Raw genomic sequence first — 15,849 nt, forward strand, 5'->3', positions numbered from 1 at the left:
GTTGTGCCTTACCCATACTTATCTCTGGCCTCAAATTCTAACCATCACGTGCCCCTTCTTCGTTTGTTCGCATGGCTTCACCTGTCGCTAGGGCAACACTGATAGGCGGGTGTAACACTGATAGGTTAATCGCTAGTTGCTGCCAGACCATTGGCTGCTTCTAATGCCATTCAAGTTGACAGACGGAAGGCCAGTCAAAGTGCAATAAAGAAGAAGGAAGTTCCCAATTAAGTGCCCGACTGCCCGTCACACGGTGCCCGGCTGGCGAAACTTTTTTACTTTTTTCTATCTCACTTTCAGTCCCAGCAACGAAACATCAAGGAAATAAACTTGGTAAACTTTATATAACTTTAGGGTACTCACCGTCTACAGTCATGGACGGACTGCGAGACTCCTCTTCGCCTGCTTTGGCTTTCGAAAAGGACGCGTTGCAGCTCACAGTGGAGGATGTTTATGACATTTCTTACGTGATCGGGAGAGATTTGTTAAGAATTAGCAAGGCGGGTGCACATGTTTCTGACCTACAATTCCGAATTGTCCGTGTTTTGGAGATGTTTGAGGTGTTGGTCAACAAGTACAACCTGTCTTTGGAGGAGTTGAAAATGGAGAGAGACAGCCTGAAACGAGAACTGGACCGAGTGGTCGGGGAAAAATCATCTGAACAGGGCTCGGTGAGTAGGCTATTCGGTGAACTTAGGTGAAAATTGAACCTTGACTAGCATAGAGTGACAGTCAGGCGGATGCAGGCTACACAAATGATCTCATAGAATTTTCTCAATTTACTGAAGTTGGAGTCAGAATTTCTCGTGCTTTATTTTAAGGATTCGATTCACAGTCCTTAATCTGGCGTTAGTCAAAGTAACAAAGTGACCAGTAGCTGTTGTGTAAATCTGATCCAAGACAGCACACTCATCCACGCCAGGTCAGGGGAGATCCACTGTCAGCGGAATAGCGGGGGATGCTGCACCATATGTGTCATTGGCACTATATGTAGTTGGCAGGCAGCAGAGCGTGTGAACTCAGATTTGTTGTTACAGCATATTGGTAGCTAATTGAATTGAAAGCAGTGGAGTATCAACCAGAGATCTCATCACTGCTCTAGAATAGTTTTCCCATGTGTACAACAGTGTTTTCATTTGATCATTCGGCCCGTTTCATATCTGGGGCATTGAGTGACCTCTGTGTCATAGAATAATTATTCGTCATGCGTCTCGTCATGCAGGCTTGTTTGTCATGCCATCTCTGACCTATGGTCCATACTGCCCTGTGCCGTGGTTCGTCATCTGTTGCTAACGAGAGTGTGTACTTTCTTCTGTAGACACTGGGACCCAACAAGCTGGTGGTGGACCTGAAGGACCCCAACCGCCCTCGCTTCACAATGCAAGAACTTAAAGAGGTGCTGCAGGAGAGGAACCAACTCAAGGCCCAGCTACTTATAGCTCAGGAGGAGTTGCAGCTATACAAGAGGTCCCACACACACACACACACACAGAAACTATACATTAATTTCAGATATACACAGGAGCGGTGTTAAATACCTTGGTAGCGGCCTATCAACAACCAAGTCTATTTACCATCAAAACAAAGCAATCTTTGTGGGCCAAAATACATCACCAACAGAGCAGACTTCGAGATAATTTTTACTGGGGTTGTCAAACAGGCCCTTTCCTTCATTGGTATTTTGTTGAACTAGGCCCACGACATCCTCCATAAGGCTCAACAGTTGGGTCTGATGTTCCCCATACAAAATGTAATGCAACACCACGACACCTCCATAAGGCTCAACAGTGGGGTCTGATGTTCCCCATACAAAATGTAATGCAACACCACGACACCTTCATAAGGCTCAACAGTGGGGTCTGATGTTCCCCATACAAAATGTAATGCAACATTCTTTATTGTATTACACAAGTAACAGATGCCAAGATATGGGGTTATTTAGCACATTACAAATACACACTTCGGATGTAACCAGTGTACACATTACACAATTTCCTATCTAAATGTAAAACGTGCTGTCTAGCCATTGTAGTTTCAATGAAGTCTGATAAAACCCTCATAATACCAGATTATTTTGTCATCTGTCTCTGAATTGCACTCATCCTGTTTATCCGCAGTGGTCTTCTGTCAGGTCCAGCCCAGCCCACAGAGCTGGCCATGGTGGAGGTGGAGCTGGAGTCTGCCCCCAGCACGCCAGCCATCTCCCCTCACATCACCACCATCACAGAGGAGGATGAGAGCAAAGAGGAGCCCAAAGAGGAGTCCAGGGAAGAGAAGACCGCCATCCAAAAACTGTGAGTGTGTCACTTGGTCTGACCAGTGAGAGGATGGAGAGAAAAGTTATGGGGAGCTTATAGAGTTGGGTTGTTGGTATTCTGCTGTGAAAGACCTTTTATTCAGAAATGTAGACCCATGTGTGGTTCCATTCATCTTTTTTTGTGGTAGTAGTATGAAATAGCCTAAGGTAAAGGAGACACACACACACACACACACACACACACACACAGACACATGCACACACCTCTAGCCAGTGTGTGTATCTGGCATTAAATGCTTCATTATTATTATTATTCCACCAGAACCCCACATTTCCAACTTAAAGGTATAACTGCTCTCCATGGATTGTTGGTGATTGAGCTCAGCGGTCAATCAAATACACTCCCTCAATGCTCCTGGAAAACAATGTTGGAAAACAAGCATCTCTTGTTGATTGGCTGGAATAGTGTGTTTGCTCGAATTGTGTGAAGGGCCTCGTTTCCCATTTACAGAGCCGGTATTGTGCACAAACACAGTTCTTTTCAGTCCACAGTATGCAGCCAGCTAGACAGCAGCATGTTGTCATAATACATCACAGCAAACTAGTTAGCCAGTGGCCTTTGAAACGCAAGTCTGTTGGCCATTAGCCACTAAGCTCATTATTTTTACACATTAACTTCATAATACCTCTTTATAGAGTGAGTGTTTAGCGCAATGCTTATGTTCTTTGAACAGCTCATGGTTTCATTTTTAAAGTGACTTAAACTGAGTTAAGTCCATTTGTTGTAGCTGAATGAGTAGCGCTTAGGCCTCTGATTTTGATTTGGAACCTGTTGTTGTTTTGGGTGTGACTGTTTGGGTATGCATTGCTGGCAGAGTTGTGTTTTTTTTTTTTTTTTTTTTTCAATAAGCATGACTGGGAATTTTTGTTATAGTAGAACAGTACTTTACCACCTTGAGCACATCTAGTTCAGTTCAATAAGGTCTGTTGATGTGCCTCCCCAATATGGGTTGTTGTCTTGGTAATCTTGGCAAGGTTCAGCTCACGTCATTGGCCAGACACTCTAATCATGCACTTGTGACTGGTACTGTGTGCGTGTGTGTGTGTAACTGGATTCTTCGACAGACATTCCTTTGCAATATAGTGCAGTATAGCGATTTGAATTGGTGGGAGCGATAAAATTGAGTTGTCGTTACTGCACATTTCTGTACAGAAGTCTCACACGACATAAATATAGGCTATGTATTTTAGACACGAAGCCATGCCAAGTTTCTCTCCACTGCAGCGGTCATGTTGGTCCTGTACAGTTTGCTTTAACATTGTCTTAACCAGGTAATGAAAAATAGTGTGACCTGTCCACTATGGTGTGGATTGTACTGTGTTTTGTGTGTTCGCTGTGTTATGGGATGTGCCATTGTTGCTCTGCTCAGTTGCTAGGGTTCTCGGTCACTTAGGTCCTTCAGCATGTGCTGTATTCACCCAGGCACTTTCTATCCATGACTACTTGTTTGTCTCTTTTCTTACACGCAAGTGTTGAGTTCAACTCCGTGAGGAATTCAGAAGTGAAATTAGATTTTTGTTGTGAGTTGTTTTTAACCCACACTTCAGCATCTCTTCTATTTTAGCTTCACTGACTTCAGACTTAGGCTGATGGTAATTGAAGGACCGTACAATTCCATTTATTCATTATTAATATAACACTAATAACAATATAAATTGTCATGAGGGGGATGAGAGGTCGAAAGAAGTAGAAGCAAAGTTTGTAAATGGACTGACTGTCTGGTACTAATTAGTATATCTTCAAACCAATGTTTTATTTGTTCATTTTAGTCCTATAACACACTGATCTCATGACATCTGATCTCACACGACATCACACACATGAGATGCTTTCACAAATAGGACTGTGCATGACGTGTTTTTTTCTGCACTTCAGAGATTTGTTGTTTTAATCTGGTAGCTGTGGGAATTTTGTTCTGACGTGATTTCTAGAACTCGTTCTTACACCCGCAGGGGGTTCCAAAACATTCCAGATTGAACCAGTCAACCAGTTTCAAAGCACCAAATGTAAAGTCATATTGTAGATTATATCAGCTTTAGGGCTAGAGTTGAACAAGTTAATGCCAGCTTGACTTTTGTTGGAAGAAAGCACACCATACTTGGTCAGCTCTTAGACATTCAAAATGCCCATTTAGTTGTTGGAGTTAATGTGTTGTTACTGGTAGCTCCTGAGTTTGAGAATTCTTTGCTTTTCCATTCCTTGTGAGGCATCCTAAACTCTTAAAAGTGACACCCTGGATCTTTAAGGTCAATGCTGTTTCAGAGACACACACTTCTCTTTCTTTGCAGGTTTTCGTTCCGCCGGAAATAGGAGACCCTTTGATGACCAGCCTCGCAACTAGAGCCCTGACTTAGGTGACCATTGACCATTTTTTATACACAGGTTATATTTTTTACATGGATGATTGTCAATGATTGAACAATTATTTTTTAAATTCCAGTTCGCTCACATGTCAGTGCAGGGTGATTATATACCCATGTAAAATATGTTTGAGATAAGAGACACACAGTGCCTTATGGGTGATTTTCTAAATGCAGTGGAAAAACAATGAGACTTCCACAGTGAAATGTAAAAGTTTGGGCGCCCCTGGTCAATATGTCTGTTGCTGTGAATAGCAAAGCAGGTGAAAGTGATTTCCTAAATGTACAGTACAAGAGGTCAAATTTGTTTCGCCTCTCTCCTTTATTTAATCATTGACATATTCATTTTTCAAAATCCAGTTTCATTTCTCCTTTAAAATGGTGGATTTTTAGTTTCCTTAAAAGGAGAGCTCAAATCTCTTGGGATGCCCAGACTGTTGTGATACTTTTCCTTCTTCCAATGGATAAAAAAAAAAAAAAAAAAAAAAAACAGTTTAATGTTCTAATCACTTAACTATTCAAAGTAACAGGAGTACATTTTGACCAGGAGTGCCCAAACCTTTAAATGCCATAATAAACTCATAACACACAAATAGACTCCACTGGGTGAGGTTACTTTCCTTAGCAGTATTTATATCAATCTTTAAGAAGAATAATTATGCATAATCCCTAGACTGGGATTATTTTATCATAGTTTTAAATGTGTTCTTTACTTGTCTATCAGAGGGCTGAAATTGTTTGTAAATCAGTAACATTCCATTTTGGCATTGAAGTATGGGGTAAAATCAGTGCAAACCATAGACCCTTTCAACTGCAGAAACAAACATGTGCGTTCCTAAGGCATTTCCAGTAGCACAAAAAATGCTACTGGTAACTTGGGACCAACAAAAAAGTATTAAAGTCGACATTTTGTATAACATTATGCTAAAGTATCTAGATAGTTAGATAGATACTTTATTGATCCCCAAGGGGAAATTCAAGCATCTGATCTGCATTGGTTTTGAATGTTTCAACCAGAAACCCTCTAGGAACAGATTGAAAGGGTCTATAGGCAGTTTGTGGTTTCATTTGGGCAATGTGTTAAAAGTAAATCAATAAAAATAGAATCCAACCAGTATCTAAAGAAACATTAGTGAAGCTTCTATACAGTTGTATTTTATTGACAGCAACAAATAGTTACACTGTATTCACTGTGTGATACTATTTACATAAAATAAGAAAATGGTGTTTTTCAAGCTTTAGTAATAGGGTTGTTTAACAGTATGAGAGCTCTGTTTAGCTGTAACATTTCCTATACAATTTGTACAAACCCCTAGTTTTAAGAAAATACTAATGTTTGTGTCATTTGTTGTTAAAAATAAACTTTTAAAAGAGCACTTTCTCATGCCCTCTGTCAGAGATGGGCAATTATTTCATAGAACATCACAACTGAGCTACTGCTGGAGGGGAGGAAAAAAGATTCAAAGATTCTCTTGCTGCAACTCTGCTCATACACTACAAAATATCACTTTTTTTCATATAAAAATCTTTAGATTAAAAAAAGCCAGTATGTACAATTGAACACAGCCCACACACAGACACTTTAAAAAAAAAAAAAAAAATTAGCATAAGGAGTCACGTTTTCAATTGACCTAGTAGTAGTCAGTTAGTTCTTTAGAACTACTATATGGCGTGTGGTGACTAGGTTACCTGTAAAGCCATCCACTGCCCATGTAAGTTCTCCCCATCCAGAAGGAACAGTGTGCAACCAACCCACTGTACAATTCAATCATCACTGACAAACTATAAAACTATAAAATCATACCTTTTGCCTCCAAACAAGGGCTTAAGATAAAGTGTCAATTTGACATTCACTGCTACTATTCACCAGTGTCGTTTGTCCTTTCAACTTCTCTTCCTCCTGAACGGATTGGGTCTTGTTTAGGAACCTACCAGTGAGGAAGCCACCTTGTTTGGGTGAAAGATCAGGAAAAGGCAAGCCAGTTCTTAATTGCCTCCTTGGAGAAGATGTTGATGCACCCAGAGGATTGAGGCAATGTTTAGATTAAGGGCAGGGTCACTGCTTGAGCCAGGGGTGGGCTGCAATTGCCTCTCGACTGCGGTCCCCGTAATCATACAGCAGCTCCTCTCCTGACCGGATGTCCCGCGATGCCACCAGGATGAGATGTGGGGTGCCTCCGATGCTGTGGAGTTTGGTTTGGCAGTTGCCACTCTTGCTGTGGTTAATCAGGCGACCTAGACGGTCAGTCTCCATCGTAGCATCAACACTGAAGGAAAGGGAAGGCTCTAAGCTGGTGCTCACTATGCAATCACAGTACATATAAATCAGCCACATCATCTGATGCTTTATTTCCACAGGAAGTGTTTTGACATAGCAAATCCACTACTTTATATATAGTTTACTGACAACATAAAGTTTCAAGTTAAAACGAGTCTTGGCACTTGGCTTCACTATTCAGAATAGGTCCTGAAGTGTAACTAACTGCTTTCGATCATAATAATGCATTTAGGAAGTAAACCTTCAGCCAATGGAATTACATTTTAGGTCAAATTAGTACAGTGGATTTGTTGCATAGGTGTGTTAAGAATCTAGAATACCCAAGTTTTCCTTAAATCCATGTGAGAAGGTGTCTATATTTGCAATGTTTTGGCTGACTCACCAATAGGTTTTGCTGAGGAACTGGAAGTAGTACATATAGCACCCAGTGGTGGGATCCTGTGCGTACATCACCTCTCTCCTCTTGGCCTCCACCATCTCCACAAGGTCACCATGATACTCAACCACAAACTGACTCTTTCGAAAATCTTTGCAGGCAAACACACCTCGCCCCTTTCCTTCCAGGTGCCTGACCTAAGAGGGGAGAGGACTCCACTAGTACAAAAAACACTGAATCTTCACCAGCCATTAATGCTTGTAACTCTTAGTCACGCCCAAAAAAGTGTGAGTGTTTCATGGCTTACCTCCAGTCCTTCCTCCACATTGTTCTTTATCAGTTCTTCTATGTGCTGCTGTTCTTCACTCTGATCATAGAAAGCACAAACCTGCACTCAGCTTATGGTACACTTGCAACTAACACCTATGCACTGATGGTCTGTGCACCTTGTGTAGTTTTTTTTTTACAAAAACAAGTTAAGCTAGCAAAATATCACCCCCAAACACACCTTTAGCTCAGTCTTGCTCTTCCTGGAACTCCTCCTGATGGGGTAATAGTCTGTGACCTTTGTGTTCCGCTGGGAATCACTTCTCTCTGGTCTGCACAATAATCCAGACAATGACGAAATGAGCACCAAAAAAAAAAAACACAAGAGAGCACATGTTACACAAAGGCCTGTTTTCATGCAGTCAGATGATCTCTGGGACCCGACTGACCACTTAGCTCATTTGCCATGGCAACAGCTGAATTCGGACAACAGAAATATTTTAATGAGTAAACTCTGACTACTGCCATTCATTTTAACTATCCAATGGTTCATTAGCCAACCAAATCATGTAAACAATAACCCCCTCCTCATTTACCCATTTGTAACACTATTTGACCTAATAACAGTTGTTACTCACTTTTTCATGTTAGTCCTAGTGATGTTGCTCTTGTTCTTTTGTGTGGGCAGAGATGGTGCATCAGGTGATTTGTCTTCATCTGCAACGGGAAAGCTTGTTGCCTCTAGTGTGACTGTAGTGTTGGGATGGCTCAGATTCTGTCTCGCTGTGGGTAAACAGGAATTCTGAGGTCACCATACAAGCACTCAGCATATGGTTTGTACCTCTTTAATAAACGAAACAACTCTAGTTGAAAAACAGTGCGTGTCTCTGCCCACGTATTACTCCTCTGCAATGAAGTCAGGTCAACCCTAACAAAAAAATAACTGCACTACTTCTAGTTAGTGCAGTTATTTTTTGTTAGGGTTGACCTGACTTTTGGAAAAATTATTTGCAGTCCATATGCACTAAATGCAATATTTTTAACCTGCATTGCGCTTCGTATATACTGCACAAATGCAATATTTGGACAAACATATTACTGTACGGTCCTCCACTGTACTTTAGAAAAAGGAAATGCAGTATAGCTGTCCCATAACAGCAGTTATTTCTTTGTAAAGGCTAAGCATAAATTAGGCTTATAATAAAAGCCAGCTAAAATAGTGGAATTTGAGTTCCATTTTAAGTGGTTTGTGGTGTATACAGGTATCACGGTTTTTCTCCAGTCTTGCTATAAGCAAAGGTAGTAGGGTGTGTATTGTAGGACACTTTGGTTTGCAGCTTATTTAGCCTTACACTGAAAAAACTTAGTATTTGACGTCATTAGCCATGTTTCGAAGTATCTCAGCTGTACAATCAGTGTCGTGGAAGAACTGGTTTTGTGGAAAGCAAAGCAACTGAACGTCACTATGTGAAGTCAGCCTGACAAACTACTATCACCATAAAAGTTTGACACCCACCATGTTAAAGGCCCTATTATTTAAAACTGTTTGGTGACAGAAAGGAGTATGAAACAGAACGCATTCAGGTTTCAAGGTCCTGCATTAACACGTTTCATATGACAGCTGGAAGGCGCGTGAGCTCAACAACTTAATTTACTACCTTCTCCCTGTTTAACGCCGTCCTTTGGAGCAATAGAGGCTGAAGTGGAATTCTCTTCATGTAGCAAGGTGAGAGGACTCTGGCGGAGAGGAGACCGCGTCTTTTTTGGGCTGAGGAAACTGTGCATAGTAGTTTGACCGTGACACACAGGAGTCTGCAAGAGAATGTACAGGTAACCATGCTGTATCAACTTGGCTCTCAGCTGGAGCCTCGTGGCAAGTCACCTCACCATGACAACAGGGCACACAGCTGGTAAAATCAGGCACGGGTGAGTTGATATCTTCTATAACTTATGAATCATGAATATGGATCAATCTGAACTTGTCTTGAACACTAAACAAGAATAGAGTAACGTTAAGGTCCGTTAGTTAAAGCAAACGTCACTGTTATCATAAAATGTGCTCTGTATTAGGCGAAAATAACGTTACCTCATTGGTTTCTGGTTTGTTTTCTTTGGTTCCTTTCACGACTTTACGGGTGTCTTCAGGTTTACTGACTGCGAGTTGTTTTTTCTTCCCTTAAGAAAGAACATAACTTATCAAGACAACTAAAAGTTGAGAAAATATCAGAGACACGACTAAACATCAGTAGGTTAACTTAACGTTACGTTAGTTTAGCAATAGGCACTGATGTTGTTGACTGACTAACTTAGTTTAACAGTTAAGTTGTGTTAAAAGTTAACTCCATGAGGGCGCTTTGTCCAACTGGGGAAAATTCGCTTAGTCCGTTAGCTCACTAGAAGAACACTAACGTTAACATTAACTTGCAGTGGATATCTAGCTACTTCGTTAACGTTACAACTGGATAATCATGCCATCATTGCTAATGTTAACTAACGTTAGCGGCTTGATTTTACTTACCTCTCGCCATTCTGGTGTGTTAAATGTTGCCTGGTTTCTAGAAATAACCTACTTAAATCACCTAACTTGGGGTTTTACGTTACTCTGAATTTATAATTTGTCCGCTGTTCTTAAAATTTCTCAAATATTCACCCTGCCTCAATAACGTTGTTCTTTCTGGTGGTCCACACACTCCAGATTATCTTACTTCCTGGTTATTTAAAAATCTACCACACAGCAGATTGGTTGAAAGTCCCGGCACATGGATTTTGATTGGTTACTGAGATGAATGCCAAATACGTAGTCTACAACTGACTAGCAGCAGCAGGGTGCTTGTCTCCTTGTCTCAGTTGCGAGCTAGGTCCTAGTAGAGAAAATTAAAATAACATTTGAACCAATAATAATATACGCCGGCAAGATAATATCATATACCAGGAATTGTAATGCAACCACACTTAACAAGATACATGCACGCCTATCTGAGTATACAAACTAGTATTTTAACATGGTCTTACAGAGTCCAATGTTATAGCTAGGAGGTTACCCCTGGACCCAAGCGTTGAGGTGAATCCATACTACTAGCCACGAAAACAATCCTTCAATAATAATAATAATTAATAAATAATTCATAAAATCGATCTAGTTGAGCAGCTTACGGCAAGCAAAATAGGTCGATATCTCGTAATAAAACCATAGACTGAATAAAACCAAGCAACAGCGTAGCTAAAGTCACGGTTCCACATGATGTTAACATCTCAAAATCATTTGCAACTCTATACACATATGTTTTGCTGTGTTCCACGTTTGAATAAGAAAGTTTTGTTTTATATAGGCTATGTGAACACAGCCAGAAGAAAATCAATATTTGTTAAAGTAATTCAGGACTGTAGCCTATGTGATTGTGTCGTGCACGTGGGCGAGTTTTATTGATTCATGTAAATGTTGGACATCATCTGCTCGTTGAAGTTTTTATCGTGGGTCAGCTTATTATCTTAATATATATGCCCTTGGCTACGTATATATCCCAGAAAGAAGATTTTGTATTAGTAATCAAAGTTTTTAAATCTGTAGGTTACTGTAAAATACTGTAATTGAGTCCCGTCATTGTTTTCCAAAGTCTGCTATTTTTTGTAAAATGTCGGAAAAATTGCCATTGTTATGATATATTGCATTGTGGGTGTCAATATAAAGTGACGGCCATATTTGCCGGTGCTGCTCCCGCTGTAAACAAAAAGTGTCGGAGGGAGACAGAGACGCTTCAGTGATTTCAGGACGTTTTTATTTCTCCAAATTATCATGTCTCTGGGAATGTCTTACAAACCAAACCTCCACCAAAATGTTCAGGGAACTTCCGTGAATCAGGGTAAGGAAAAAATAACGGTTCGTTTTCATGATTAGGACAATTAAATCGGATGCAAATTTCGATGTTGTATTGAATACCTGGGGAAAGCTCGTGTCTGTAGTTTTTGTCCAGTTATATATATAGGGTCAGATCCTGCGAGCTGATTCATATCCGCCATTATTACTAATCCAAAACGTTTCGCACGAGCTCATCGTTAAAGTTTCGAAGGCGAAAGTTGAACAATCGCTTATCTACAAAAGCGGACGGACCACTGTTCTCTTGTTCCCAGATGAACATTCTCCATATACGTGGTAAAAATGTATCACTTCGGCTGCTTAATTCAGACCGCTCAGCTTCCTCCATGATTGTCTCCCCCAAGGCTAATGATTGATCTGGATGAAGAGCATTATTTGACCCTTTGATGACACCCAGCGTTTAAGGAGGCACACTGCATGCTTTCCCCCCTGTCAGCCCTAAAGCGTAGCACAAATCTAATAAATCCATTCAGTTACAGATCAACTTATGGTAAATATTGATTTTACTTTTGGAAAGTCTCTCTGTGCATGCACAGTCATTTATGATCAGTTATTCTATGTGCAGTTGGGACAGTCCACTCTCCTTCCCCAAATATTGCAACACTACAGTCTTACCGCCCTATTGTCAATGATTATGGACCACCATCTTTGGGATACACACAGGTATGTATGTGGAAGCTCTCTGAATAGTTTGCATATGACATACCAAACTTTTAAGTTAAAACACTGAGATATAATTTGGGGGGACTTGCTTCTACAGGGTACAAGTGGCACCCAGGTGCCTCAGAGCAAGTATGCAGAACTGCTCGCCATCATTGAGGAGCTGGGGAAGGAGATCCGGCCGACCTACGCTGGCAGCAAGACTGCCATGGAGCGACTCAAGAGAGGTACACTTTGTTACACACAAAATATAGGTCTTCCAATGGCCTTATCCCCACTTCATTGTCTGTGAGCAAAATACAGTATAGGTTTTCTAAGGGCCATTAGTGCAAAAAATGATGTAGTGTGATGTCATAGGGACACCCACATACTATCTGTAGTGATAGTGAGGGTTTGTGAACAGGTTTCTACTGACTCATCTATGCACTACTCATGTGATCGCTTAAAGCAACACCAAAGAGTTTTTTGTATCTTCAAATAATGTTTCTAAAATCGTTTCAGTGGTTTACCAACTCGTAACAGGGTGAACGGCACTACTGCATTCGCTTCGCGACCCTCTGTCGGCTATAACCGCACTATGCCAGTTTGCCATATCGGGTAGCGGATCTGTAGTTCGATGGAATGAGACATAAGAAACTACAAATTTGACTTGCTTCTCATGTCGCAATACACCATACTTTCATGAAATCATGCAACATACTCTGCCTTGTCTGTGAACATAGTTATTTGCAAAGCCGGTGCTGGATAAACAAATAGCGTGCATGCGACAGAGGAAAAGTGCTTTGGTGTTGCTTTTACACATCACCCAATTACATGTTACAAGATGTTGAACACAAGGTTTTCTTACTGTGTCTAAGATTATGTGACCACAAAATCTTTTTTGCCATTTTTTAAAAATTAGGTCATGGATAAATAATTGGATTAATGTTCATGTGTATATTACAGGCATCATCCATGCACGAGGGCTGGTGCGCGAGTGTTTGGCTGAGACAGAGAGGAATGCCAGGTCCTAAAGCTGCTTTGTTCCTGCCTTCTCCAGTCAGATCACATCCCCACCTTTCCCAAACAACAAAAACAAATGTTACAACAACAAAAAAATCAAACTGTTGTTACATGTAGCTGTACTGTATGAGTGTGTATGCATATGAGTATGTATGACTGAGAAGGGAAAGAACAGTATATTTGATCTACACAGGAATTTCCTGGACTTGTTTATGTTCCCGTTAGGGAATATTGTTATTTCTCTTTGGATTACAAAACTGTACAAAAATGTTTGCATGTTACAAATTAAAAGTTGCAGTCCACTATTCTAATCCTACAGTTTTTGTCAAATTCAGCAAATTGCTCCTCACGGCCCTCTAGCTCTCTGTTGTGTATTTGCGCTCTGGTGTTCACACACTCCCAGCCAATCAACACGCGGCTTCAGGAACATGGAGCGGAGGAGTGTTGATCCAGTCAAACTGATTGGGTGTTGAGCATAAATATCAACAACCTTTTGTGAAAACCGAATGGTGGACTGCATCTTTAATGCTGTGGGGCTTCTGGAAATTGCATGGTTTATGTGGCACAAGGCTGCAGACAGCATCGCTGAGTGAGAAAGACGGTGCCAAACACATGGTATGGACAAGTAGTTCAATGAAGACAATTGTTTGCATTTCCTTGTTTATTACTAAGTGTAATAAGTAAAACATATTTTAATGTAAATTGTCTCCTATCATTTAAAGTCAGATTGAGAGGGCACAATCTTAATGTCTGTTGTGCTGCTGGCACAATGCACAAAACAGTACTGCACATAAGAAGGCATTTCACATTTTACTTCTTCAATACTTGTGTGTGGAATTGCTCAACATTCTGGATTGCAAACTCTTTACCCATAGTGTAATGCATGCAATGGGTTTTAACGATCAGCATAATTTCCCTTTTTCACAATTCTATGCTCCTCGTCGTCCTCTCTGTTGTTGAGTCACAATGTTAATAAGTAGACTATCCATGAGCACTCTGACTGGATTCTATCCCAGAGGCCTTAGGCACAAGTCTGAAGAACTGTAGACTTCACAGGACAGACAGAGACCTAGTGATCCATCTGGCTGTATGTCAGATGTTATGTTTTGTAGGGAGGTCTGTGTCCCCAAATGTTGCACACCAGCACTAAGTGAGTCAGACATCTCATCCCTGGTTCTTGTTGTCTTTGGATAGGGGGAGCTCCTCCAGCAAGCTCTGCTTGAAAAGGCGCTTCCTCTCAAGGTTCTCGTTGGCTTGGCGCCGTTTCTCCTGCTTTCTCACTACAGCCTCCTTCTTGTTCTGCTCCACCTCACTCTCCTCACCGTGGAGAAATACGTCGAGGCGCAGTCTCAGGATCTCACGTGCCCGCTTCCTGTTCTGCTCCACGGAGCGTGTCTGATGACACTGAAAAGGGGATGATTAGTAGGTGTTAAAATGGTACTGGTGCCATGCTGAAAGTGGAATTTTTTCTAATTTTATTTATACACATCAGCCACTGAAAAAGCCTGAACCCCTATCATGTTATGAAAGCACACTAAAAGCATTATCATCATCTTATCTGTGCCACTACTTTTGTATATAATCCAATTGTCTTTGGTTTATGCAAAACACTGAAGGTCTGACATTTGCCCAAAATCACAAAGATAAGAATAACTTCAATATTGACAGCCAGGTGACTCACCTTCACAACAATACCTGTGGGAATATGTTTGAGTACCACACAGTTACTTGTTTTGTTAGTGGCTTGTCCACCTGGGCCAGATCCACGCACAAACTGCTCTTCTAGTTCTTCCTCTTTCAAGTTGGGGAGGTTGAAATATTTTTTCTTCCCTGCAACCTGACTTTGTGGCCATCCTGAGGAAACGTTATTCAGTCGAGATTGCCCAGGATGGTGTCCAGACCTCGCTATTCCCCAAACGCACCGAAATAGTGGCAAGCCACGAGACGTCATCTCAATTTATGACCAGTGAAACTTTCGACAAATAAAACATTAAATGTTGTCTAGGGTTGTTGTGACACGTCCCCATATCATTCAGACGGTCGGGTCGACCTTTCAATGGTAGGCTAATATGGACATTAGGGCCAGCCAGGTAATTAGGAAGAAAACGAATTACTCGTGATCGCCATACGAACATTTGCTGCGTCCTTCCAATAGTGTAATAGTGCACATATTCTTAAAGACATCTCGACACATGCATTTAGGTTGAAAACTCTTTACAAACGGTTATAAAACACGTCCGTCATTTCCTTCTCTTTTCTTACTATGTTTGACAAGATTGGAAAAATAAAACCCTTCCTGCCACCTAGTGGCTAGGGTGACGAAAATAGGCTATACGAAAAGATCCCGTAATGTTACATTTGTTTCGATGATGTTACACATGTTACAATTATGTTTCTTTTTACATTGTGAGGAAGTCCAATGGGCTGAATGTATTTCTTCTTCTTTCTAGCCTACTTCTTCTTCCAGGAAGAAGTGTTTGTACTTTTGATAGGCTGCTATCCCATCCAAGTTTGCCAAACTGTTCAAGACAAGTGAATGCCTGGCCTACTCATTTCCCCCAGATTGTTAAATTTTAGCAACAACATCGCAGGCTACATTTTACCACTGGTAAATTAAACACTGCATAATCAGACAAGTTGGTAGATTTGATGCTATTGTTTACCTAACATTTCCCATATGCCCAAAGGCTGGGTATAGGGACACTGATACCTCC

General features: G+C 41.0%; 4 protein-coding genes across 6 annotated transcripts; 2 read left to right on the forward strand and 2 right to left on the reverse strand.

Annotated features, from left to right (window-relative positions):
• The first annotated feature begins 194 nt into the window (after positions 1-194).
• On the forward strand, positions 195-6,052 carry rilpl2 (Rab interacting lysosomal protein-like 2). The gene is made up of 4 exons (XM_042100969.1): positions 195-671; positions 1,319-1,467; positions 2,118-2,294; positions 4,607-6,052. Exons 1-4 carry the CDS (start codon positions 375-377, stop codon positions 4,626-4,628), a joined length of 645 nt encoding a protein of 214 aa, XP_041956903.1. The 5' UTR covers positions 195-374; the 3' UTR covers positions 4,629-6,052.
• On the reverse strand, positions 5,812-10,325 carry kmt5ab (lysine methyltransferase 5Ab). Its single transcript, XM_042100968.1, has 8 exons — positions 10,118-10,325; positions 9,686-9,774; positions 9,258-9,411; positions 8,238-8,382; positions 7,841-7,931; positions 7,640-7,699; positions 7,339-7,529; positions 5,812-6,945 (listed from the first exon to the last, which is right to left on the reverse strand). Exons 1-8 carry the CDS (start codon positions 10,125-10,127, stop codon positions 6,735-6,737), a joined length of 951 nt encoding a protein of 316 aa, XP_041956902.1. The 5' UTR covers positions 10,128-10,325; the 3' UTR covers positions 5,812-6,734.
• Positions 9,477-13,837, forward strand: LOC121715344 (cyclin-dependent kinase 2-associated protein 1-like). Of its 3 annotated transcripts, none has more exons than XM_042100973.1 (5): positions 9,477-9,525; positions 11,818-11,963; positions 12,039-12,136; positions 12,234-12,360; positions 13,079-13,837. In XM_042100973.1, the coding sequence occupies exons 2-5, from the start codon at positions 11,891-11,893 to the stop codon at positions 13,144-13,146; spliced, it is 366 nt and encodes a 121-aa protein (XP_041956907.1). In that variant the 5' UTR covers positions 9,477-9,525; positions 11,818-11,890; the 3' UTR covers positions 13,147-13,837. The 3 variants fall into 3 exon arrangements, with proteins under 3 accessions (XP_041956907.1, XP_041956908.1, XP_041956906.1); XM_042100972.1 differs by lacking the exon at positions 9,477-9,525 and adding an exon at positions 11,306-11,459; XM_042100974.1 differs by lacking the exons at positions 9,477-9,525; positions 11,818-11,963 and adding an exon at positions 11,290-11,459.
• On the reverse strand, positions 13,782-15,407 carry mtrfr (mitochondrial translation release factor in rescue). The gene is made up of 2 exons (XM_042100970.1): positions 14,817-15,407; positions 13,782-14,539 (listed from the first exon to the last, which is right to left on the reverse strand). The coding sequence occupies exons 1-2, from the start codon at positions 15,084-15,086 to the stop codon at positions 14,300-14,302; spliced, it is 510 nt and encodes a 169-aa protein (XP_041956904.1). The 5' UTR covers positions 15,087-15,407; the 3' UTR covers positions 13,782-14,299.
• Between the last annotated feature and the right edge of the window lie 442 nt (positions 15,408-15,849).

The sequence above is a fragment of the Alosa sapidissima genome, chromosome 8 (genome assembly GCF_018492685.1).
Source record: "Alosa sapidissima isolate fAloSap1 chromosome 8, fAloSap1.pri, whole genome shotgun sequence".
Classification (NCBI taxonomy): domain Eukaryota; kingdom Metazoa; phylum Chordata; class Actinopteri; order Clupeiformes; family Clupeidae; genus Alosa; species Alosa sapidissima.